This window comes from Panulirus ornatus, chromosome 16 (genome assembly GCF_036320965.1).
Source record: "Panulirus ornatus isolate Po-2019 chromosome 16, ASM3632096v1, whole genome shotgun sequence".
Classification (NCBI taxonomy): domain Eukaryota; kingdom Metazoa; phylum Arthropoda; class Malacostraca; order Decapoda; family Palinuridae; genus Panulirus; species Panulirus ornatus.
In genome coordinates, this window is record NC_092239.1 from 15259014 (window position 1) to 15286769 (window position 27756).

Consider the following 27756-nt stretch of genomic DNA (forward strand, 5'->3'; position numbering starts at 1 on the left):
CAAAATCTATTCACTCCATCCTTCCACCTCCAATTTGGCTCCCACTTCTCTTCGTTCCCTCCACCTCTGACACATATATCCTCTTTGTCAATATTTCCTCACTCATTCTCTCCATGTGATCAAACCATTTCAATACACCCTCTTCTGCTTTCTCATCCACACACTTTTTTATTACCACAAGAGGGTAATATGTAGTCTATTGTGGATGAGAGAGCTTGGGAAGTGAGTCAGTTGTTGTTCGCTGATGATACAGCGCTGGTGGCTGATTTGGGTGAGAAACTGCAGAAGCTGGTGACTGAGTTTGGTAAAGTGTGCAAAAGAAGAAAGCTGAGAGCAAATGTGAATAGCAATAAGGTTATTAGGTACTGTAGGGTTGAGGGACAAGAATCAGCCACCAGCGTTTTATCATTAGCGAACAACAACTGACTCACTTCCCAAACTCTCTCATCCACAACAGACTGCATACTTGCCCCTCTTTCCAAAACTCTTGCATTCACCTCCCTAACAACCCCATCCATAAACAAATCAAACAACCAAGGAGACATCACACACCCCTGCCACAAACCTACATTCACTGAGAACCAATCACTTTCCTCTCTTCCTACACATACACATGCCTTACATCCTCGATAAAAACTTTTCACTGCTTCTAACAACTTGCCTTCCACACCATATATTCTTAATACCTTCCACAGAGCATCTCTGTCAACTCTATCATATGCCTTCTCTAGATCCATAAATGCTACATATAAATCCATTTGCTTTTCTAAGTATTTCTCATACATTCTTCAAAGCAAACACCTGATCCACACATCCTCTGCCACTTCTGAAACCACACTGCTCTTCCCCAATCTGTTGCTCTGTACATGCCTTTACCCTCTCAATCAATACCCTCCCATATAATTTCCCAGGAATACTCAACAGACTTATACTTCTGTAATTTGAGCACTCACTTTTATCCCCTTTGCCTTTGTACAATGGCACTATGCAAGCATTCCGCCAATCCTCAGGCACCTCACCATGAGTCATACATACATTGAATAACCTTACCAACCAGTCAACAATACAGTCCCCCTTTTTTAATAAATTCCACTGCAATACCATCCAAACCCGCTGCCTTGCTGGCTTTCATCTTCCACAAAGCTTTTACTACCTCTTCTCTGTTTACCAAATCATTTTCCCTAACCCTCTCACTTTGCACACCACCTCGACCAAAACACCCTATATCTGCCACTCTATCATCAAACACATTCAACAAACCTTCAAAACACTCACTCCATCTCCTCACAATCCCACTACTTATCACCTCCCCATTAGCCCCCCTTCACTGATGTTCCCATTTGTTCCCTTGTCTTATGCACTATATTTACCTCCTTCCAAAACATCTTTTTATTCTCCCTAAAGTTTAATGACACTCTCACCCCATCTCTCATTTGCCCTTTTTTTCACCTCTTGCACCTTTCTCTTGACCTCCTGCCTCTTTCTTTTATACATCTCCCACTCATTTGCATTATATCCCTGCAAAAATCGTCCAAATGCCTCTCTCTTCTCTTTCACTAATAATCTTACTTCTTCATCCCACCACTCGTTACCCTTTCTAATCTGCCCACCTCCTACGCTTCTCATGCCACAAGCACCTTTTGCGCAAGCCATCACTGCTTCCTTAAATACAACCCATTCCTCCCCCACTCCCCTTACCTCCTTTGTTCTCACCTTTTTCCATTCTGTACTCAGTCTCTCCTGGTACTTCCTCTCACAAGTCTCCTTCCCAAGCTCACTTACTCTCACCACTCTTTCCACCCCAATATTCTCTCTTCTTTTCTGAAAACCTCTACAAATCTTCACCTTCGCCTCTACAAGATAATGATCAGACATCCCTCCAGTTGCACCTCACAGCACATTAACATCCAAAAGTGTCTCTTTCGCGTGCCTATCAATAAACAAGTAATCCAGTAACGCTCTCTGGCCATCTCTCCATCTTACATACGTATACTTATGTATATATCTCTTATTAAACCAGGTATTCCCAATCACCTGTCCTTTTTCAGCACACAACTCTACAAGCTCTTCACCATTTCCATTTACAACACTGAACACACCTTGTACACCAATTATTCCCTCAACTGCCACATGACTCACCTTTTTATTCATATCACCCATCACTATAGCCAGGTCTCGTGCATCAAAACTACTAACACACTCACTCAGCTGCTCCCAAAACACTTGGCTCTCATGATCTTTTTTCTCATGCCCAGGTGCATATGCACCAATAATCACCCATCTCTCTCCATCAACTTTCAGTTTTACCCATATCAATGTAGAGTTTACTTTCTTACACTCTATCACATACACCCACCACTCCTGTTTCAGGAGTAGTGCTACTCCTTCCCTTGCCCTTGTCCTCTCACTAACCCCTGACTTTACTCCCAAGACATTCCCAAACCACTCTTCCCCTTTACCCTTGAGCTTCATTTCACTCAGAGCCAAAACGTCCAGGTTTCTATCCTCAAACATACTACCTATCTCTCCTTTTTTCTCATCTTGGTTACATCCACACACGTTTAGACACCCCAATCTGAGCCTTCGAGGAGGATGAGCACTCCCCGTGTGACTCCTTCTGTTTCCCCTTTTAGAAAGTTAAAATATGTATATATATATATATATATATATATATATATATATATATATATATATATATATATATATATATATGTATATATATATATATATATATATATATATATATATATATATATATATATTATCCCTGGGGATAGGGGAGAATGAATACTTCCCACGTATTCCCTGCGTGTCGTAGAAGGCGACTAAAAGGGGAGGGAGCGGGGGGCTGGAAATCCTCCCCTCTCGTTTTTTTTTTTTTTTTTTTTTTTTTTTTTTTTTTTTTTCCAAAAGAAGGAACAGAGAATTGGGCCAGGTGAGGGTATTCCCTCAAGGCCCAGTCCTCTGTTCTTAACGCTACCTCGCTAATGCGGGAAATGGCGAATAGTTTGAAAGAAAGAAAGAAAGAATATATATATATATATATATATATATATATATATATATATATATATATATATATATATATATATATATATATATATATATATATACGTGGGAAGTATTCTTAATCCCCTATCCCCAGGGATAATATATATATATATATATATATATATATATATATATATATATATATATATATATATATATATATATATATATAGCTCAAGGGTAAAGGAGTAGATAATATATATATATATATATATATATATATATATATATATATATATATATATATATATTTATCCCTGGGGATAGGGGATTAAGAATACTTCCCACGTATTCCCTGCGTGTCGTAGAAGGCGACTAAAAGGGGAGGGAGCGGGGGGCTGGAAATCCTCCCCTCTCGTTTTTTTTTTTTTTTTTTTTTTTTTTTTTTTTTTTTTTTTTTTCCCAAAAGAAGGAACAGAGAATTGGGCCAGGTGAGGGTATTCCCTCAAAGGCCCAGTCCTCTGTTCTTAATGCTACCTCGCTAACGCGGGAAATGGCGAATAGTATAAAAGAAAAGAAAAGATATATATATATATATATATATATATATATATATATATTTTTTTTTTTTTTTTTTTTTTGCTTTGTCGCTGTCTCCCGCGTTTGCGAGGTAGCGCAAGGAAACACTCCCCTCTCTTTTTTTTTTTTTTTTTTTTTTTTTTTTTTTAATTTTCCTAAAGAAGGAACAGAGGGGGCCAGGTGAGGATATTCCAAAAAAGGCCCAGTCCCCTGTTCTTAACGCTACCTCGCTAACGCGGGAAATGGCGATTAGTTTAAAAGAAAGAAAGAAAGATATATATATATATATATATATATATATATATATATATATATATATATATATATATATATATATGTGCTCTGTGGAAGGTATTAAGAATATATGGTGTGGGAGGAAATTTGTTTGAAGCAGTGAAAAGTTTTTATCGAGGATGTAAGGCATGTGTACGTGTAGGAAGAGAGGAGAGTGATTGGTTCTCAGTGAATGTAGGTTTGCGGCAGGGGTGTGTGATGTCTCCATGGTTGTTTAATTTGTTTATGGATGGGGTTGTTAGGGAGGTAAATGCAAGAGTTTTGGAAAGAGGGGCAAGTATGAAGTCTGTTGGGGATGAGAGAGCTTGGGAAATGGGTCAGTTGTTGTTCGCTGATGATACAGCGCTGGTGGCTGATTCATGTGAGAAACTGCAGAAGCTGGAGACTGAGTTTGGTAAAGTGTGTGGAAGAAGAAAGTTAAGAGTAAATGTGAATAAGAGCAAGGTTATTAGGTACAGTAGGGTTGAGGGTCAAGTCAATTGGGAGGTGAGTTTGAATGGAGAAAAACTGGAGGAAGTGAAGTGTTTTAGATATCTGGGAGTGGATCTGGCAGCGGATGGAACCATGGAAGCGGAAGTGGATCATAGGGTGGGGGAGGGGGCGAAAATTCTGGGGGCCTTAAAGAATGTGTGGAAGTCGAGAACATTATCTCGGAAAGCAAAAATGGGTATGTTTGAAGGAATAGTGGTTCCAACAATGTTGTATGGTTGCGAGGCGTGGGCTATGGATGGAGTTGTGCGCAGGAGGATGGATGTACTGGAAATGAGATGTTTGAGGACAATGTGTGGTGTGAGGTGGTTTGATCGAGTGAGTAACGTAAGGGTAAGAGAGATGTGTGGAAATAAAAAGAGCGTGGTTGAGAGAGCAGAAGAGGGTGTTTTGAAGTGGTTTGGGCACATGGAGAGAATGAGTGAGGAAAGATTGACCAAGAGGATATATGTGTCGGAGGTGGAGGGAACGAGGAGAAGAGGGAGACCAAATTGGAGGTGGAAAGATGGAGTGAAAAAGATTTTGTGTGATCGGGGCCTGAACATGCAGGAGGGTGAAAGGAGGGCAAGGAATAGAGTGAATTGGAGCGATGTGGTATACCGGTGTTGACGTGCTGTCGGTGGATTGAATCAGGGCGTGTGAAGCGTCTGGGGTAAACCATGGAAATTTGTATAGGTATGTATATTTGCGTTTGTGGACGTATGTATATACATGTGTATGGGGGGTTGGTTGGGCCATTTCTTTCGTCTGTTTCCTTGCGCTACCTCACAAACGCGGGAGACAGCGACAAAGTATAAAAAAAAAAAAAAATATATATATATATATATATTTTTATTATACTTTGTCGCTGTCTCCCGCGTTTGCGAGGTAGCGCAAGGAAACAGCGGGAGACAGCGACAAAGCAAAATAAAATAAAAACATATATATATATATATATATATTTTTTTTTTTTTTTTTTTTTTTTTTTTTATACTTTGTCGCTGTCTCCCGTGTTTGCGAGGTAGCGCAAGGAAACAGACGAAAGAAATGGCCCAACCCCCCCCCCCCATACACATGTATATACATACGTCCACACACGCAAATATACATACCTACACAGCTTTCCATGCTTAACCCCAGACGCTTCACATGCCTTGATTCAATCCACTGACAGCACGTCAACCCCGGTATACCACATCGCTCCAATTCACTCTATTCCTTGCCCTCCTTTCACCCTCCTGCATGTTCAGGCCCCGATCACACAAAATCTTTTTCACTCCATCTTTCCACCTCCAATTTGGTCTCCCTCTTCTCCTTGCTCCCTCCACCTCTGACACATATATCCTCTTGGTCAATCTTTCCTCACTCATCCTCTCCATGTGCCCAAACCACTTCAAAACACCCTCTTCTGCTCTCTCAACCACGCTCTTTTTATTTCCACACATCTCTCTTACCCTTAGGTTACTCACTCGATCAAACCACCTCACACCACACATTGTCCTCAAACATCTCATTTCCAGCACATCCATCCTCCTGCGCACAACTCTATCCATAGCCCACGCCTCGCAACCATACAACATTGTTGGAACCACTATTCCTTCAAACATACCCATTTTTGCTTTCCGAGATAATGTTCTCGACTTCCACACATTCTTCAAGGCCCCCAGAATTTTCGCCCCCTCCCCCACCCTATGATCCACTTCCGCTTCCATGGTTCCATCCTCTGCCAGATCCACTCCCAGATATCTAAAACACTTCACTTCCTCCAGTTTTTCTCCATTCAAACTCACCTCCCAATTGACTTGACCCTCAACCCTACTGTACCTAATAACCTTGCTCTTATTCACATTTACTCTTAACTTTCTTCTTCCACACACTTTACCAAACTCAGTCACCAGCTTCTGCAGTTTCTCACATGAATCAGCCACCAGCGCTGTATCATCAGCGAACAACAACTGACTCACTTCCCAAGCTCTCTCATCCCCAACAGACTTCATACTTGCCCCTCTTTCCAAAACTCTTGCATTTACCTCCCTAACAACCCCATCCATAAATAAATTAAACAACCATGGAGACATCACACACCCCTGCCGCAAACCTACATTCACTGAGAACCAATCACTTTCCTCTCTTCCTACACGTACACATGCCTTACATCCTCGATAAAAACTTTTCACTGCTTCTAACAACTTTCCTCCCACACCATATATTCTTAATACCTTCCACAGAGCATCTCTATCAACTCTATCATATGCCTTCTCCAGATCCATAAATGCTACATACAAATCCATATATATAATATATAATATATATGTTTTTATCTTATTTTGCTTTGTCGCTGTCTCCCGCATTTGCGAGGTAGCGCAAGGAAACAGACGAAAGAAATGGCCCAACCCACCCCCATACGCAGTGTATATACATACACGTCCACACACACAAATATACATACCTATACATCTCAATGTACGCATATATATACACACACAGACACATACATATATACCCATGCACACAATGCACACTGTCTGCCTTTATTCATTCCCATCGCCACCTCGCCACACATGGAATACCATCCCCCTCCCCCCTCGTGTGTGAGGTAGCGCTAGGAAAAGACAACAAAGGCCCCATTCATTCACACTCATTCTCTAGCTGTCATGTAATAATGCAAACCACAGCTCCCTTTCCACATCCAGGCCCCACAGAACTTTGCATGGTTTACCCCAGATGCTTCACATGCCCTGGTTCAATCCATTGACAGCACGTCGACCCCGGTATACCACATCGTTGCAATTCACTCTATTCCTTGCAGGCCTTTCACCCTCCTGCATGTTCAGGCCCCAATCACTCAAAATCTTTTTCACTCCATCTCTCCAACTGCAATTTGGTCTCACACTTCTCCTCGTTCCCTCCACCTCTGACACATATATCCTCTTGGTCAATCTTTCCTCACTCATTCTCTCCATGTGACCAAACCATTTCAAAACACCCTCTTCTGCTCTCTCAACCATACTCTTTATTTCCACACATCTCTCTTACCCTTACATTACTTACTCGATCAAACGACCTCACACCACATATTGCCCTCAAACATCTCATTTCCAGCACATCCACCTTCCTGAGCACAACTCTATCTATAGCACACGCCTCACAACCATATAACATTGTTGGAACCACTATTCCTTCAAACATACCCATTTTTGCTTACCGAGACAAAATTCTCGACTTCCACACCTTCTTCAATGCTCCCAGAATTTTCGCCCCCTCCCCCACCGTATGATTCACTTCTGCTTCCATGGTTCCATCCGCTGCCAAAACCACTCCCAGATATCTAAAACACTTCACTTCCTCCAGTTTTTCTCCATTCAAACTTACCTCCCAATTGACTTGACCCTCAACCCTACTGTACCTAATAACCTTGCTCTTATTCACATTTACTCTCAGCTTTCTTCTTTCACACACTTTACCAAACTCAAGTCACCAGCTTCTGCAGTTTCTCACATGAATCAGCCACCAGCGCTGTATCATCAATGAACAACAACTGACTTCCCAAGCTCTCTCATCCACAACAGACTGCATGCTTGCCCCTCTTTCCAAAACTCTTGCATTCACCTCCCTAACAACCCCATCCATAAACAAATTAAACAACCATGGAGACATCACACACCCCTGCCGCAAACCTACATTCACTGAGAACCAATCACTTTCCTCTCTTCCTACACGTACACATGCCTTACATCCTCGATAAAAACTTTTCACTGCTTCTAACAACTTGCTTCCCACACCATACATTCTTAGTACCTTCCACAGAGCATCTCTATCAACTCTATCATATGCCTTCTCCAGATCCATAAATGCTACATACAAATCCATTTGCTTTTCTAAGTATTTCTCACATACATTCTTCAAAGCAAACACCTTATCTACACATCCTCTACCACTTCTGAAACCACACTGCTCTTCCCCAATCCTCTTCTCCAATATATATGTATATGAATATCCTCTAAGGCTCAGTCATCTGTTTTTAATGCTTTGTGACATGGGAAGTGGTGAATATGTATGAAAAAATGTATATACATAGATGAATGGATGAAGGCAGCATATGTGAATATTTATTTTTATTTATTTATTTTGCTTTGTCGCTGTCTCCCGCATTTGTGAGGTAGCGCAAGGAAACAGACAAAAGAAATGGCCCAACCCACCCCCATACACATGTATATACATACACATCCACACACGCAAATATACATACCTATACATCTCAATGTACACATATATATACACACACAGACACATACATATATACCCATGCACACAATTCACACTCTGCCTTTATTCATTCCCATCGCCACCTCGCCACACATGGAATACCATCCCCCTCCCCCTCATGTGTGCGAGGTAGCATTAGGAAAAGACAACAAAGGCCCCATTCGTTCACACTCAGTCTCTAGCTGTCATGCAGTAATGCCCGAAACCACAGCTCCCTTTCCACATCCAGGCCCCACACAACTTTCCATGGTTTACCCCAGATGCTTCACATGCCCTGATTCAATCCACTGACAGCATGTCAACCCCGGTATACCACATCGATCCAATTCACTCTATTCCATGCCCGCCTTTCACCCTCCTGCATGTTCAGGCCCCGATCACTCAAAATCTTTTTCACTCCATCTTTCCACCTCCAATTTGGTCTCCCACTTCTCCTCGTTCCCTCCACCTCCGACACATATATCCTCTTGGTCAATCTTTCCTCACTCATTCTCTCCATGTGCCCAAACCATTTCAAAACACCCTCTTCTGCTCTCTCAACCACGCCCTCTTCTGCTCTCTCAACCACGCTCTTTTTATTTCCACACATCTCTTTTACCCTTACATTACTTACTCGATCAAACCACCTCACACCACACATTGTCCTCAAACATCTCATTTCCAGCACATCCACCCTCCTGTGCACAACTCTATCCATAGCCCACGCCCTGCAACCATACAACATTGTTGGAACCACTATTCCTTCAAACATACCCATTTTTGCTTTCCGAGATAATGTTCTCGACTTCCACACATTCTTCAAGGCTCCCAGGATTTTCGCCCCCTCCCCCACCCTATGATTCACTTCCGCTTCCATGGTTCCATCCGCTGCCAGATCCACTCCCAGATATCTAAAACACTTTACTTCCTCAAGTTTTTCTCCATTCAAACTTACCTCCCAATTGACTTGACCCTCAACCCTACTGTACCTAATAACCGTGCTCTTATTCACATTTACTCTTAACTTTCTTCTTTCACACACTTTACCAAACTCAGTCACCAGCTTCTGCAGTTTCTCACATGAATCAGCCACCAGCACTGTATCATCAGCGAACAACAATTGACTCACTTCCCAAGGTCTCTCAATCACAACAGACTTCATACTTGCCCCTCTTTCCAAAACTCTTGCATTCACCTCCCTAACAACCCCATCCATAAACAAATTAAACAACCATGGAGACATCACACACCCCTGCCGCAAACCTACATTCACAGAGAACCAATCACTTTCCTCTCTTCCTACACGTACACAAGCCTTGCATCCTCGATAAAAACTTTTCACTGCTTCTAACAACTTGCCTCCCTCACCATATATTCTTAATACCTTCCACAGAGCATCTCTATCAACTCTATCATGTGCCTTCTCCAGATCCATAAATGCTACATACAAATCTATTTGCTTTTCTAAGTATTTTTCACATACATTCTTCAAAGCAAACACCTGATCCACACATCCTCTACCACTTCTGAAACCACACTGCTCTTCCCCAATCTGATGCTCTGTACATGCCTTCACCCTCAACAAACTTTTTTTTTTTTTTTTATACTTTGTCGCTGTCTCCCGCGTTTGCAAGGTAGCGCAAGGAAACAGACGAAAGAAATGGCCCAACCCCCCCCCCCCCCCCCCATACACATGTATATACATACGTCCACACACGCAAATATACATACCTACACAGCTTTCCATGGTTTACCCCAGACGCTTCACATGCCTTGATTCAATCCACTGACAGCACGTCAACCCCGGTATACCACATCGCTCCAATTCACTCTATTCCTTGCCCTCCTTTCACCCTCCTGCATGTTCAGGCCCCGATCACACAAAATCTTTTTCACTCCATCTTTCCACCTCCAATTTGGTCTCCCTCTTCTTCTTGCTCCCTCCACCTCCGACACATATATCCTCTTGGTCAATCTTTCCTCACTCATCCTCTCCATGTGGCCAAACCACTTCAAAACACCCTCTTCTGCTCTCTCAACCACGCTCTTTTTATTTCCACACATCTCTCTTACCCTTACGTTACTCACTCGATCAAACCACCTCACACCACACATTGTCCTCAAACATCTCATTTCCAGCACATCCATCCTCCTGCGCACAACTCTATCCATAGCCCACGCCTCGCAACCATACAACATTGTTGGAACCACTATTCCTTCAAACATACCCATTTTTGCTTTCCGAGATAATGTTCTCGACTTCCACACATTCTTCAAGGCCCCTAGAATTTTCGCCCCCTCCCCCACCCTATGATCCACTTCCGCTTCCATGGTTCCATCCGCTGCCAGATCCACTCCCAGATATCTAAAACACTTCACTTCCTCCAGTTTTTCTCCATTCAAACTCACCTCCCAATTGACTTGACCCTCAACCCTACTGTACCTAATAACCTTGCTCTTATTCACATTTGCTCTTAACTTTCTTCTTCCACACACTTTACCAAACTCAGTCACCAGCTTCTGCAGTTTCTCACATGAATCAGCCACCAGCGCTGTATCATCAGCGAACAACAACTGACTCACTTCCCAAGCTCTCTCATCCCCAACAGACTTCATACTTGCCCCTCTTTCCAAAACTCTTGCATTTACCTCCCTAACAACCCCATCCATAACAAATTAAACAACCATGGAGACATCACACACCCCTTATACCTCTGTAATTTGAGCACTCACTCTTATCCCCTTTGCCTTTGTACAATGGCACTATGCACGCATTCCGCCAATCCTCATGCACCTCACCATGAGTCATACATACATTAAATAACCTTACCAACCAGTCAACAATACAGTCACCCACTTTTTTATAGATTCCACTGCAATACCATCCAAACCTGCTGCCTTGCCGGCTTTCATCTTCCACAAAGCTTTTACTACCTCTTCTCTGTTTTCCAAATCATTTTCCCTAACCCTCTCACTTTACACGCCACCTCGACCAAAACACCCTATATCTGCCACTCTATCATCAAACACATTCAACGTGTGTATATATATATGTCTCTGTATATGTATGTGTATGTTGAAATGTATGGGTATGTATATGTGCATGTGTGGGCATTTATGTATATACATGTGTATGTGGGTGGGTTGGGCCATTTTTTCGTCTGTTTCCTTCCACTACCTCGCTAATGCGGGAGACAGCGACAAAGTGTAATAAAAAAGAAATTTATATACATTGAAAATGTTCATGGTTAACTGCATGCTGCTGTTGAATGCTTGTGGTTTTTTTATTTCAGAGCGGGATGAGAAAAAGGACAAAGATCGCGATAAAGATCGCGATAAGGATAAGGACCGAGATAAGGAAAAGGATAGGGACCGCAAGAAGCGTAGCAGGTCACGATCACGTGACCGTCGTAAACACAAGTAAGTACTATAATGATATTTTTACACCTGGTTTATAAGGTTCTAGAATTGATACTTTACGTTGCAATGTGTGACATGTTAGTAAATTGGTTGGTTTCATACGCTATAGATTGTAGTAAACTGGTTAGTTTGTCACACTATAGAAGCACTACCTGGCAGTTGTTCTTAGGATTTGAGGTGTTGATCTCTCTCCCGACCCCTAGCTAGCTACTGTTCCATAGTGGTGGCAGCTTACTTGTTTTGGGCTTACCATTGACTGAACTGAGTCTTCCACAGTGAAGACATAACTGATCCTCCTTGTAGTTCAGAATATTATTAGAATAATTTTTTTCTGGCATTCTTTACCCACCCTCAGTTTTTTATTTTTTGCCTACACTTCTTGGAGTAATAATTTTTTTCTAAATCCGCTTAGCTGCTATAGTTGTCAATTGACAATGTAAGGTGCTCTGTTGATTAGTCATCTGACAGTGTAATGGTTCCTGCTTGTATATAGATATAATATTTGATTCCAGTACTTTCCCTTAAATGTTGTTAGTATTCTCGCACCATGTGAGGAAAAAATATGTCATGCCTAAGTCACTCATAAACCACATATATTGTGGAAGATAGGTGACACTAGAAAAACTCACACTTTGAAATAACCCAACATGCACAAAACCTTCAACTTCTCAACTCGGTTTTGAATTCCAGCCCATCAGAAAACTATGTTTTGAATACCAGCTCATCAGAAATCACACTCGTCAGACAAACATTATTCACACAATCCCCACTTATGCTCTGGAAAACACCCATTACTACAAACATCTTTTCATCATATCTCATGATGCATCTGTCTTTAAGGTGACTGTTCGGTTGCTCTGCTTTCTTTGCAAGTTGATGCTTATCATCCTTGACCTGTAACTTGCTCAGATTTATCTCCATTACACTCATTTAGGTTCACTTTTGCTCATTTGTAAATTGTGTCAAGTCATTTTGCATCCACTTCCAATCAGATTCTGATAGTCATTTTGCTTATATTAGTTTCATCAGCAAAGCTTTGTACTGTGCTTTCCTTTACTTTGTTGTTGATGTCTAATTATATTACAAAGATTATTGAGGCTAACATCATTCTCTGTAGCATGTGTAGAGTGGGAGACTTGGCAATTAAGCATAAAGTTGAGTGGATAAATTGAGGGATTCTTTTTCTTGTCCAGATCTGGTGCCAGTGTTCAAAAGCCATTTTGTTTGTATGTACATGTTATTGGTGTGGGGAGTTGATGCCATGTGTTGTGTGTGATATGTGATGCCTAGAATGGTTGGTGTTTTGTTTGTTGGGAGAGACTGTACATTCATGGTAACTGTAGGTTGCTATTTTAGTTGGATTACTTGAGGAGGAGGGAGGCCAGCATAAAATGTATCCACACTGACCGTGTGCTTGTGGAGGATATTATATAACAAAAGTGCCTAATCTTTTCATTATGTAATAATGAGGTATTGTAGGACTTAGTTAGCATGATATGTAAGAGCTAGAATGTTTCCAAAGAAGAAACGCCTCCAGTATCCTTCCTATGTGTGCCAACATCTCTCTGTTGTCACATTTTGTTTCAAGGCTCTATTTTTTCATATTCGTGGTTTTTACCATTAGCACTGCCATTGTTTGAAATAATTGAAGATTGTGGAATTAAGTCCAAGATGAAAGGCACATTTTATATTAGTCTTCCTTACCTGCCAGCCAATCTTCCTTGCATTGATTTTTGTGTAACTTGTGTAAAATCTATTAAGCTTGTTCATACATCTACCACAAATGCTTTTTCTGTGTGAAATAAGATTTGTTTGAAAACACTCCATAGAATCATTATCCCCTTGTCCACCATTCTTGTCATCTCTCCTCACCTAGAATTGGACCAGGCCAGCACAAATAAAAGTTTAACTTAGTTATTTTTGAAAGGTAAATATGGAATGGAGTAAATCTCTAGTTGACATGCTATTAATGGACTGAACCAGGGCTTCTGAAATGTTCGGGGTAAACTATGGAAAGGTCTGTAGAGCCTGGACATGGATAGGAAGGTGTGGTTTCGGTGCATTATGTATGATAGGTTGTGTGTTGATGCAAGTGGATGTAGCCTTACTTTGTCAGGCACCTGGTGCTACCTCCCTGATGTAGGGGCTAACAAAGCTGTGTCCTGTGGGGCGGGTTGGCTCCAGGAATGGATGAAGGTGGGCAAGTATGGATATTTACAGTGTATTTATAGATACTTATAAGTACATGTGGGAGCGGGGGGGGGCTGGAAATCCCCCCCCCCCCTCTCTCTCTCTCTCTCTCTCTCTCTTTCTCTTTCTCTCTCTCTTTCTCTCTCTCTCTCTCTCTTTCTCTCTCTCTCTCTCTCTCTTTCTCTCTCTCTCTCTCTCTCTCTCTCTCTCTCTCTCTCTCTCTCTCTCTCTCTCTTTCTCTCTCTCTCTCTCTTTCTCTCTCTCTCTCTCTCTCTCTCTCTCTCTCTCTCTCTCTCTCTCTTTCTCTCTCTCTCTCTCTTTCTCTCTCTCTTTCTCTCTCTCTCTCTCTTTCTCTCTCTCTCTCTTTCTCTCTCTCTCTTTCTCTCTCTCTCTCTCTCTCTCTCTCTCTTTTTTTCAAAGGAGCAGAGAAGGGGGCTGGATGAGGATGTTTCCTCAGAGGCCCAGTCCTCTGTTCTTAACGCTACCTTGCTGATGCGGGCAATGGCGAATAGTATGAAAGAAGAAGTACATGTATGCATGTGTATTTATATATATGTGTGTATATGAGTGGATGTGTCTTTCTTTGTCTGTTTCCTGGCACTGTAGGTGCTCCCTGACTTATAATGGGGTTACGTTCCAATAAACCCATTGTAAGTTGAAAATACCTCGTCGAAAATACATTTGATACTTCACATCTAACTTACTGAACATCATAGCTTGACTTAGCCAACCTTAAACCTTCTTAGAACACTTGCATATTTCATACACATTTATCATATACAGCCCTTCCTTAAAAGTTTCAGCACCTTCAGTATCGGTGCTTGCTGCCTCGCTGCTAATCTTTGTATTATGATAATTATGATGCCTTTTGAAGCATTTGAAGTACTCATGATTGCTGTAAACATTTGCGGATATATAGGATCATCACCATGCTGTTTTAGCATATCGAAAAGATTCTAGCTTTATCCTGGATTGTTGGTAGGCTAAGTGGTATGCACTTGTGTACCAGGTCTAACATCCACATGACAATTAATTTTTCCATTTCATATATATCGGCCCATCACTTTTCTTTTTGATGACAGTAGATTTAACCAATGGTGAAGATTTCAAGGCATCATTAATTCACTTCTTATCCTTTAAGATGTTCAAGATTGTCATTTGCAAAAGTCCTAACACATGTGCGATGGCCATTAATTGCTTGCCACCTTCGTGCTGGGCAGTTATTTTTAATTTTAGCTCAAGGGTAATTGCCTTTCTCTCCTCACCAGAGGCAGAAATCACAGAAGGGTGTTTTGTAAACATGATAGGGTTGCAAAAACACAAAATCAGAAAAAGTGAGTAATAGTTGTTTACACTTGTGTTCGCATGGCTGGCCTGAAGCTGCGGCTCACTGCCACTGCACAGCATCATGAGAGAGTATCACACTGCCTATCGCTAGCCTGGGAAAAGATAGAATTCAGAATTTAGAATAAAGTTTCTACTGAATATGTATCATTGTCACTCCATCAAAAAGTTCATTAAGAGTTAGCTCAGGTAGCACCTATGGAGGTCAAATTAATCATTGCTCCATTTCGATTTTATCACATTTTGCCTTTTATCAGAGATGACCATGATTGAGGCGTGCTTTAGACCATGCCATGTTGGCTGCTGCAATGAATAATTTGTTTACAGTTGAAATAGGTGAATTTCGAATGCAGGTAAGTAAATATGGTTTATTGAACATTGTCTTTTTTATATGATTTATGATTTTCTATATGGTATATTGAATATATTCTTTTAATAGTATGATTTGTGATTTTCAATGTCTTTCAGAACCAGGTCAAGATCCCGAGGACGGTCAAGGTCTAGATCACGTTCCAGGGATAGAAGAAAGTCAAGGCGTAAGAAGCCTTCTCTGTATTGGGATAAACCTCCTCCAGGCTTTGAACATATAACACCAATTCAGTACAAGGCAATGCAAGGTTGGTTGAAAAATCCTAAATGATGATTATCCTCTTATCTTGTTTTCTAGGAGCTGCAAGATATGTCCTAGTTGTGTGTTTGTATGTCCACATATTGAGGTAACACTTCATTGTAAATCAGAATGACCTCTCCCTTATATATATATATATATATATATATATATATATATATATATATATATATATTTTTTTTTTTTTTTTTTTTTTTTTTTTTTTTTTTTACTTTGTCGCTGTCTCCCGCGTTTGCGAGGTAGCGCAAGGAAACAGACGAAAGAAATGGCCCAACCCCCCCCCATACACATGTATATACATACGTCCACACACGCAACTATACATACCTACACAGCTTTCCATGGTTTACCCCAGACGCTTCACATGCCTTGATTCAATCCACTGACAGCACGTCAACCCCGGTATACCACATCGCTCCAATCCACTCTATTCCTTGCCCTCCTTTCACCCTCCTGCATGTTCAGGCCCCGATCACACAAAATCTTTTTCACTCCATCTTTCCACCTCCAATTTGGTCTCCCTCTTCTCCTTGCTCCCTCCACCTCCGACACATATATCCTCTTGGTCAATCTTTCCTCACTCATCCTCTCCATGTGCCCAAACCACTTCAAAACACCCTCTTCTGCTCTCTCAACCACGCTCTTTTTATTTCCACACATCTCTCTTACCCTTACGTTACTCACTCGATCAAACCACCTCACACCACACATTTTCCTCAAACATCTCATTTCCAGCACATCCATCCTCCTGCGCACAACTCTATCCATAGCCCACGCCTCGCAACCATACAACATTGTTGGAACCACTATTCCTTCAAACATACCCATTTTTGCTTTCCGAGATAATGTTCTCGACTTCCACACATTCTTCAAGGCCCCCAGAATTTTCGCCCCCTCCCCCACCCTATGATCCACTTCCGCTTCCATGGTTCCATCCGCTGCCAGATCCACTCCCAGATATCTAAAACACTTCACTTCCTCCAGTGGTGATGTGAGAAGGAGATGGAGTGAGTATTTTGAAGGTTTGTTGAATGTGTTTGATGATAGAGTGGCAGATATAGGGTGTTTTGGTCGAGGTGGTGTGCAAAGTGAGAGGGTTAGGGAAAATGATTTGGTAAACAGAGAAGAGGTAGTGAAAGCTTTGCGGAAGATGAAAGCCGGCAAGGCAGCAGGTTTGGATGGTATTGCAGTGGAATTTATTAATAAAGGGGGTGACTGTATTGTTGACTGGTTGGTAAGGTTATTTAATGTATGTATGACTCATGGTGAGGTGCCTGAGGATTGGCGGAATGCGTGCATAGTGCCATTGTACAAAGGCAAAGGGGATAAGAGTGAGTGCTCAAATTACAGAGGTATAAGTTTGTTGAGTATTCCTGGTAAATTATATGGGAGGGTATTGATTGAGAGGGTGAAGGCATGTACAGAGCATCAGATTGGGGAAGAGCAGTGTGGTTTCAGAAGTGGTAGAGGATGTGTGGATCAGGTGTTTGCTTTGAAGAATGTATGTGAGAAATACTTAGAAAAGCAAATGGATTTGTATGTAGCATTTATGGATCTGGAGAAGGCATATGATAGAGTTGATAGAGATGCTCTGTGGAAGGTATTAAGAATATATGGTGTGGGAGGAAAGTTGTTAGAAGCAGTGAAAAGTTTTTATCGAGGATGTAAGGCATGTGTACGTGTAGGAAGAGAGGAAAGTGATTGGTTCTCAGTGAATGTAGGTTTGCGGCAGGGGTGTGTGATGTCTCCATGATTGTTTAATTTGTTTATATATATATATATATATATATATATATATATATATATATATATTTTTTTTTTTTTTTTTTTTAAGCATGAAGTAGAACATAGTTTTTATGTGAAAAATGTGTGCTTTACGTGTTACCAAAAACTTTGGATTGAGATATGTGATCCATTTTAGGTTGTTGACCTTTATAAAGAAAAAAAAATGAAATTGTGTAATGGCCAAAAACTCACTGAATTATGTATTTCATTGGCAGCTGCTGGGCAGATCCCTTCCAATGTAACAGTTCCCCTCATTGCACCACCTAGTGCGGGGGTTGCATCATTAGCGGCAGTTGTCCCTGCTGTGCCTGAGGTTGCTAGTGTGCCACAGCCTGTACCAGTTGTTGGCTCCACCATCACCAGACAAGCTCGTCGTCTGTATGTAGGCAACATTCCATTTGGCGTAACAGAAGAAGAGATGATGGAATTCTTCAATCAACAGATGCACCTAGCTGGTCTAGCCCAAGCTGCAGGGAACCCTGTTCTAGCATGCCAGGTTCGTGATATGGTTAGATGTCAATGGGTATTAGTTTTCATGCAGAACAAGTGAATTGATGAAAAAGGATATTGAATTATTTTGTTTTTATATCATTTGTACATTATACTAATTTGGAGAATATCTTTTAAGGAAAGTATTTTAATACCCTTCCATACATATTTATTAATTGTATTTTATTTATACTTGATTGCCATTTTCCATGTCAGCGAGGTAGTACCAGGAAACAGACGAAGAGACGGCCCATCCACTCGTACTTATTTATTTTTTATTTTTTCTCATCATACTTTATCGCCGTCTCCCGCATTAGTGAGGTAGGGCAAGGAAACAGATGAAAGAATGGGCCAACCCACCCACATATGCTTTTATGTACATAAACACACACACATATACATATCTATACATTTCACCATATACATACATATACGCAGACATATACATATATGCACATGTACATATTCATACTTGCTGCCCTCATCCATTCTGGTCGCCACCCTCCCACACATGAAACATATGATTTTTGCTTTCTTAGATAACGTTCTTGCCTTCCACACACTTCAATGCTCCCAGAACCTTCACTCCTACCCTACTCTGTGACTCACTTCTGCTTTCATGGTTCCATTTGCTGCTAAATTCACTCCCAGATATCTAAAACCACTTCCTCCCACTTTTCTCCATTCAGACTTACCTCCCTTATTGACGTTTACTCTCAGCTTTCTTCTTTCACACTCTTTACCAAACTCAGTCACCAACTTCTGCAGTTTTTCACCCAAATCAGCCACCAGTGCTGTATCATCAGGGAACAACAACTGACTCACTTCCCAGGCTCTCTCATCCACAACAGGCTGAATACTTGCTCCTGTCTCCAGAACTCTTGCATTCACCTCCCGAACCACCCCATCCATAAACAAATTAACCATGGAGACATCATGCACCCGTGCAACAAACCGACATTCACTAGGAACCAGTCATTTTCCTCTCTTCCTACTCGCTCACATGCCTTACATCCTTGGTAAAAACTTATTATTGTTTTTATTAGACTTAAATTGTTTCCAGCGTCATTGAGGTAGCACCAGGAAACAGCTGGAGAATGGCCCATCCATTCATATACACACATGTATATGTGTAATGCACTGAAACCACACCCCTGCCCTGTTTCAGTCCATTGACAGCACGTCAATCCCAGTCTACCACATCCATCCCAATTCACTATTCCTTGCACACCTCACCCTCTTGTATGTTCAGGCCCAGATCACTTAAAATCTTTTTGACTCCATCCTGCTTATCTTTGTTCCCTCCTCCTTTGACACATATATCCTCATTGTCAGTTTCCTCACTCATTCTCTCCATATGTCCATACCATATCTACACACCCTCTTCTGAACTGTCAACCACGCTTTCTTTTTTTTCAACATATCGCTTACCTTTTCATTATTATAGTGGACCAAACCACCTCACACCACATATTGTCCTTAACCATTTCATTTCCAACACATTCAACCTTCTCAACACAATTGCCTCGCAGCAGTATGATATTATTGGAACTATTTTTCCTTTAAGCATACCCATTTTTGCCCACTGAGACAACATTCTCACTTTCCACAGAATCATCATCGCTGCCATAACCTTCACCCTTTCCGCTACCCTATGACTTGCTTTCTCTTACATATATACACCCACACACACATGCAGAATAGTAACTTTTTTCCATCCTTTATTTTTTTATTTTTCTTCCACAGGTCAACTTAGACAAGAATTTTGCCTTTTTGGAGTTCCGGTCAATTGATGAAACAACTCAAGCAATTGCTTTTGATGGTATTAATTTTAAAGGTCAAAGTTTAAAAATCAGGCGACCTCATGACTACCAGCCAATGCCAGGCATGTCAGAACATCCCACGTTAACAACCATGCCAGGTATGGCACAGATTCCAGGTATGAAAATCAGACTTCACCAGACATGTTTAAGGTATTGTTAAGAGTGATTATTTCCATATATATACATATATATATTTACAGATAAAATATAATGTTCATATATATTATATTTTATGATGTGTAACTGGACTTTGCTTGCATGAGATTACATTGCAGGTGAAAAATCACCTTTGGCAAAGCTGTAAGTTTGGGAGTTCAGTCTTGACAAAGAACTTCCCACTCTAAGGGAGTCCATCATTTCCTTACCACTAGAAGTAGTGTAGCGTCAGGCTGCATTTCTAGGGCAACACCAGGATCCACTCTTAGTAGAAAGACCTATGGCATTTATTAATGAATATAAAATTTTTTTTTTCTTTTCGTACTATTTGCCATTTCCCGCATTAGCGAGGTAGCGTTAAGAACAGTGGACTGGGCCTTTGAGTGAATATCCTCACCTGGCCCCCTTCTCTGTTCCCTCTTTTGGAAAATTAAAAAAAAAAGTGAGAGGGGAGGATTTCCAGCCCCCGCTCCCTTCCCTTTTAGTCGCCTTCTACGACAAGCAGGGAATGCGTGGGAAGTATTCTTTCTCCCCTATCCCCAGGGATAAATAAATATATGTAGAATTATATCTTATGTGTTTGCCATTTCCTTTGTGGGCGTGGTAGCATCAGAAACTTGTGAATGAGCCACCGAGGAAAAATTGCCGCACATATATACACTATCTATGGGGGATAGTGAGAACGATTACTACCCATGTAATCTCCATGTGTTGTTGAAGGCGACTGAAGGGGGTGGGAATGGGGGGTTGGAAATCTTCCCCTATTCTCTCTCTCTCTCTCTCTCTCTCTCTCTCTCTCTCTCTCTCTCTCTCTCTCTCTCTCTCTCTCTCTGTTCTTGACTCTGCCTCGCTAATGCAGGAAATTGCAAGTATATATGAAAAGGGAGCAGGGGGCTGGAAATCCTCCCCTCTCGTTTTTTTTTTTTTTTTTTTCCAAAAGGAGCAGAGAATTGGGCCAGGTAAGGGTATTCCCTCAAAGGCCCAGTCCTCTGTTCTTGGCGCTACCTCGCTGATGCGGGAAATGGCAAATAGTTTGAAAGAAAAGAAAAAGATATGAAAAAATATACATATAATGACCCAACAATTTTCTTCCTAAAAAGTAATCCACCCAAGTGTACACATGAGTTATCACTGCCTCTGCATAAGATTTGGAGATGAGATGGCCATAGAGAGCATACCCATACACTCAACCCCAGGCCAGTACTAATGAAACTGAAGTCTTCATAAAAAGAAATGCAAGATACCGTCAGCATATGGAGTAAATATCTAATGGATAAAAAGTCTAGCTTCTGGCATCATTCAAAAGAGTCTGAAAGTGACTCACATTGCCTCACTCCATAAAGGTGGAAACTATCATTCCCCCCAAAATCTTATAGCCTGATTCAAACATTGCCCAGTATTGAATTGTTGAAAGAGTCATAAGACGCAAACTGACTGAATTTATGGAACTACAATTTGTATAAATGAGGACATCCTGGTTTTGGGGTGGGCAGATTTTGCTTCTGTCGGTCCTTGACCAGTAGGAGAGGAATGTTTGCACTCTGTAAAAAAAGAAGGAAATGCATATGACAAATGTGACCATGGCATCATAGCACATATAATGCAAAAGATGGGAATAACCAGAAAAATTGGAAGATGGATATACAACTTTTTAACTTATAAGTCATAACACATTGTTGTAAAACATGCTGTCTCTAGTGCCTCCATGGTAAAAAGCTAAGTGTCCCAAGGAATCCCTCCAGTTCCTGATTCTTATATCTGGCATTGGAGCAAACATGAGCCAGTCTCATATCATCCTTTGCATATGATATAAGGATAAGTCTGAAAATCACATCAATAGAAGATGCTGAAAGGCCTCAGCGACAGAAACAAAGTCTTTAACTGGGTAGCCAAAAACAGTATGCTTTTCAGTGGAGATAAATTTCAACTCCTCTGGTATGGGTAAATGAAGAAATAAAAAATGTAGAATACTGAACAGTCATAGACACACAAATCAGTTGAATACTGTGTTAGTTTCGAGTGAGAAACTAGAGAAGTTAGTGTCTGAATTTGGGGGTGGTTTGTAAGGGGGGAGGGAAATTGAGTAAATTATGAATAAAAGCAAGGTTTTTAGGTTTAGCAGGGTAGAGGAACAGGTTAGTTGATATTGTAAGTTTGAATTAAATATGGATGAAGTGAAGTGTTTTAGATACCTGGGAACCATGTAAGTGGAAGTAATTGTGAGGGTGAAAGCATATACAGAGCATCAGACTTGGGAGAAATTGTAGTGTATTTGTGGATCAAGTGTTTACTGTAAATAATGTGTGAAAAATTCTTAGAATAACAGAAGGATTTGTATATGGCATTCATTGATCTGGAAAAAGCATTTGATAGGTTGAATGAGATTCCTTGTGGAAGGTCTTATTATGTGGTGTGGGAGGAAAGCTGCTAGCAGCAGTGATAGATTTTTAGTAAGGGTGAAAGGCATGAGTATGAGTAGGGAGACAGGAGAGTGAGTTTTTCAAGGTGAAGGATGGTCTGTGGTAGGGGAGTGTAATGTCTCCATGGGTATTTAATTTGTTTATGAATGGTGTGCTGAGGGAGGTGAATGGAAGAGTCTTGTAGAGAGGGTTTAGTATGCAGTCTGGAGGGGTTGAGGGGGCCTGGGAAGTGAATAATGTGTTGCTTGTTGATGACAGCTCTGATGGCAGATATGAGTGAGGAGCTGCAGAATTTGGTGTTGGAGTTTGGGAGATTTTGTGAAAAGAGGAAGTTGAGTAAATGCGAAAAAAAAGTTATAAGATTTGGGAGGGCAGAGGGACAAGTTAGTTAGGGTGAGTTTGAATGTTTTAGCTACATAAGTTAGGGTGTGAGTTTGAGTGTTTTAGTTACATGGGAATGGATGTGGCAGTGAATGCAACCATGGAAGCAGAATTAAGTCGGGTTGGGTGAGAGGGCAAGGTTCTTTGCGAATTGAGAAATGTATAGAAAGAAAAGTCAGTATCTGTGAGGGCAAATATGGCTATGTTTTTAGTTTGTAATAATGTTGTGTGGATGTGAGTCGTAGGATCGCATAGAAATTTGCAGGGGAGGTTGGAGTTGTTGGAAATACAATGTTTGTGGCTCTGATGTGGGGTAGTTTGATCAAGTAAATACTAAAAGGTTAAGAGAAAGGTGTGATAATGAGAAGAATTTGAGAGAGCTGAAGAAGTTGTCCTGCAGTGGTTTGGAGATGTGGAAAAAATGAACAAGTAAAAGTTGACAAAGAGGATATATGAGTCAGAAAATAGTGGAAAAGATGTCAGACCAAATTGGAGATGTAATAATGGAGTGAAATACATTAAGTGATCAGGGCCTGAACATGGAGGGTGAGAGTAATGCACAAGATTGATTGAATTGGAATGATCTGGTTTACAGAGTCAACATGGTGTCAGTGGAATGAAACGGCTTGAGAAGTGGCCTGAGGAGACCTTGGAAAGGTTTATGGGAGCTGATTGTGTATAGGGAGCCACTTCCCCACTGATGCAGGAAACATTGGCCATGTGTGAAAAAAGAGCAAATAAGTATATTAATTTAATTTTTTTTTTATGTATATATATGATCACTTTCCATGAGAGTCCCAGAATTACCCAGGACCTTCATAAAGCCTCCTGGAGCCTGAGGCTGCTCTACTTTTAGTATCAGGAGAATATAAGATTCCTTTGGAGTGAGTAGTTCTTTAATAAGACTATCACTGATACAGCATCCCCAATTTTGACTTCATTCATGGTGTAACATCTTGCAGGCAAAGCCAAGTAACATATATATGTATATATATATGTTTATATGTGTATATATATGAGGCAGGTGTGTGATGTCACCATGGCTGCTTGATTAGTTTGTGGATGGGGTGATAAGGGAGCTAAATGCTGAATCATGGAGAAAAGGGTGGGTATGCAGTCTGTATGTGAGAAGGGGACCTGGAAAATAAGTTGGCTTTGTTGATGATATAGCACTGGTGGCAGATTCGAAATGAGAAACTGCAAAAGTTGATTGAATTTGGAAAAGTTGGTGAAAAGGGGAAGTTGAGAGAATGTAATTAAAAGCAAGATATTAAGGTTAGCAGCATAGAGAAAACAAAATAATTGGAGTGTGAGTTTTAATGGATATTTTGAGAGAGACGTTTCCAAACCATTCTTCCTCTTTATCCTTGTGCTTTGTTTCACTCCATGCCAGAACATCCAGTTTTCTTTCATCAAACATGCTACCTATCTCACCTTTCTTTTCATCATTGTTACATCCATTAATGTTCAGACACTCTAACCTGAGCCTTTGAGAAGGATGAGCACTCCCTGCTTGACTCTTCTGTGTCCTCTTCCAGAAATTGAAACACAAGAAGGTGAGGGTTTCCAGCCTCCTACTCCCACCCCCTCTATTGACCTACCACACATGAGGAATATGTGGGAAGTATTCTTTCTCCCCTATTCCTAAGGATAGGGGAGAAAAATTGGAGGAAGTGGAATCTTTTAGATATTGGGGAGTGGACTTGGCAGTGAATGGAACCATGGAAGCAGAAGTGAGTCATAGGTTGGGGAGGAGGGTGAAGGTTTTGGGAGCGATGAAGAATGTGTGGAAAGAAAATGATATCACAGCAAGCAAAAATATGTTTGCAAGAATAGTAGTTCCAACAATATTATATGGTTGCGAGGCATGGGCAGTAGATAGGATTTTACGGAGGAGGGTGGATACGGTGGAAATGAAATGTTTGAGGACAATATGTGGTATGAGGTGGTTTGATCGAGTAAATAATGAAAGGGTAAGAGAGAGGTTTGGTAATTAACAGAGTGTGGTTGAGAGTGCAGAAGGGGGTGTATTGAATGGTTTGGACATAGAGGGAGAATGAGTGAGGAAAGGTTGACAAAGAGGATATGTTTGTCTGAGGTGGAGGCAACAAGGAGAAGCAGAAGACCAAATTGGAGGTGGAAGGATGGAGTGAAAAAGATTTTGAGCGATCGTGGTCTAAACATACAGGAGGGTGAAAGGCATGCAAGGGAAAGTGGAGTTGTCATACTGTCAATGGACTGAACGTGGGCATGTGAAACATTCAGGGTGGGCCATGGAAAGGGCTGTGGTTTTGTTGCATTACACATGACAGCTAGAGTCTGATGAGTGTGAGCATATGTGACCTTTTTTTGTGTTGCCTGTTTTTTGTATGTATGCATATATGTATATGTTATGTATGTGTGTATACTTGTGTATATGAGTGGATGGGTCTCTCTTCGTCTGTTTCCAGTCACTACCTGGCAGATTTGGGAAATGGGAATCAAGCATAATAGATAGATAAATAAACTAATTTTAATTGTGGTTCCAACAATGTTGTATGGTTGCGAGGCGTGGGCTATAGATAGAGTTGTGCGCAGGAGGATGGATGTGCTGGAAATGAGATGTTTGAGGACAATGTGTGGTGTGAGGTGGTTTGATCGAGTGAGTGACGTGGGGGTAAGAGAGATGTGTGGAAATAAAAAGAGCGTGGTTGAGAGAGCAGAAGAGGGTGTTTTGAAGTGGTTTGGGCACATGGAGAGAATGAGTGAGGAAAGATTGACCAGGAGGATATATGTGTCGGAGGTGGAGGGAACGAGGAGAAGTGGGAGACCAAATTGGAGGTGGAAAGATGGAGTGAAAAAGATTTTTGTGATCAGGGCCCTGAACATGCAGGAGGGTAAAAGGAGGGCAAGGAATAGAGTGAATTGGATCGATGTGGCATACCGGGGTTGACGTGCTGTCAGTGGATTGAATCAGGGCATGTGAAGCGTCTGGGGTAAACCATGGAAAGCTGTGTAGGTATGTATATTTGCGTGTGTGGACGTATGTATATACATGTGTATGGGGGTGGGTTGGGCCATTTCTTTCGTCTGTTTCCTTGCGCTACCTCGCAAACGCAGGAGATCGGCAAAAAAAAAAAAAAAAATTAAGGAGGTGAAGTGTTTTAGATACCTGGGAGTGGATATTGCAGCAAATAGAATGAGGGAAGTGGAAGCGAGTCATAGGTTGGATTAGGGGGCAAAACTTCTGGGAGTATTGAACAGTGTGTGGAATAAGAGATTGCTATCAGGGAGGGCAAAAATGGGTATGTTTGAAGGTGTAGGCATTTGAAGTGGCCAGAGGAAACAACTGAAAGGTCTTTGGGGCCTGATTGTGGCTAGGGGGCTGTGGTTTTAATGCATTGCACATAACAGCTAAAGAATGGATGCGAGTGAATGCAGCCTTTCTTTGTTTTTTCCCTTGCTATCTCGCAAATATGTGAAACAGTAGTCTAGTATGAAAAGATATGTGTAGCTTGTGTTGGTGGACTGCCTGTTAGTTGCTAACCTTTGAACTGATTAGGTTGTATCAATACCAGTAGATGGAAAGTGACACTATCTCATCATTTATATTGTGCATGTTTTCCACTATTTTCTCTTTTTCTTTACCATCCCATTTATTTACTCCACATCATACTGTCTCCAGTTTTCTTCCTCCCATCTCCTCGTCTACTTCACACCTGACTCGTATATCCTCTTTGGCAACCTCTCCTCTCTCATTTCCTTCGTGTATCCGTATCATTTCAGCTCACCTTCTACCTCTCTCAACAATGCTTTTCTTATAACTACACTTCTATATTACCCAGTCTTTCCCTACTTGATCAACCCTCCTCCTCATCACTTATTTCCCTCACATTTCATTTTGAACACATTTTCCGTGTCGTATATTCTCATTTATTGCCTGTTCCTCACATCCATACAACTCTGTTGGGTTGCTCTACCTTCAGAAATACCCATTTATGCCCTCCCAGTTAATGATATCTCATTCCTCAATCATGAAAGCTCCTAAAGACTGCCTACCCTCACCCACCTGATGACTCAGTTGAGCTTTGAACATTCCACATGCAACCCTGTCCACTCTTAGGTATATAAAAAACATACTCCAAGTATTCTCCATTCTTACTCATACCCCAACTAACCTGTCTCTTTGCACTGCTAAATCAAATACTTGATTTTTTTCACATTTCCTGTCAACTTTCTTCTTTCACACACACCTTTCTAACTCAGACACCAGCTAATGCAGTTTCTCATTTGAATCTTTCTTTTCGTCAGCAAACAACAATGACTCCCTTCCTAGGCCTCATCACCCCTAACAGACTGTGTACCTGCCCCTCCCTCCAAGACCTATGCATTTACTTCCCTCATCACCCCAACCATAAACAGATTAATAGCCATGGTTTCATCACACATCCCTTTTGCAAACAATACTTTCAGTTGAGCCACTCACCTTCCTCTCTACCAACTTGCATACACTACTTACTCCCATTATGAAAACTTCTCTGCTCCTAATAGCTTTCCTCCCAAA

The 27756-nt window shown here is 41.2% G+C and overlaps 1 protein-coding gene across 2 annotated transcripts in view; it reads left to right on the top strand.

The window, feature by feature from the left end:
- U2af50 (U2 small nuclear riboprotein auxiliary factor 50) overlaps positions 1-27756 on the top strand; it is a 69787-nt gene that overhangs the window by 11593 nt on the left and 30438 nt on the right. The window contains exons 2-5 of one of the 2 annotated variants that reach the window (XM_071671348.1): positions 11871-11997; positions 16000-16148; positions 18160-18440; positions 20180-20354. In XM_071671348.1, the coding sequence (XP_071527449.1) occupies positions 11871-11997; positions 16000-16148; positions 18160-18440; positions 20180-20354 (732 nt within the window). Of the gene's footprint in view, positions 1-11870; positions 11998-15999; positions 16149-18159; positions 18441-20179; positions 20373-27756 lie in introns of both variants that reach the window. The other variant, XM_071671347.1, reaches the window with a different exon arrangement.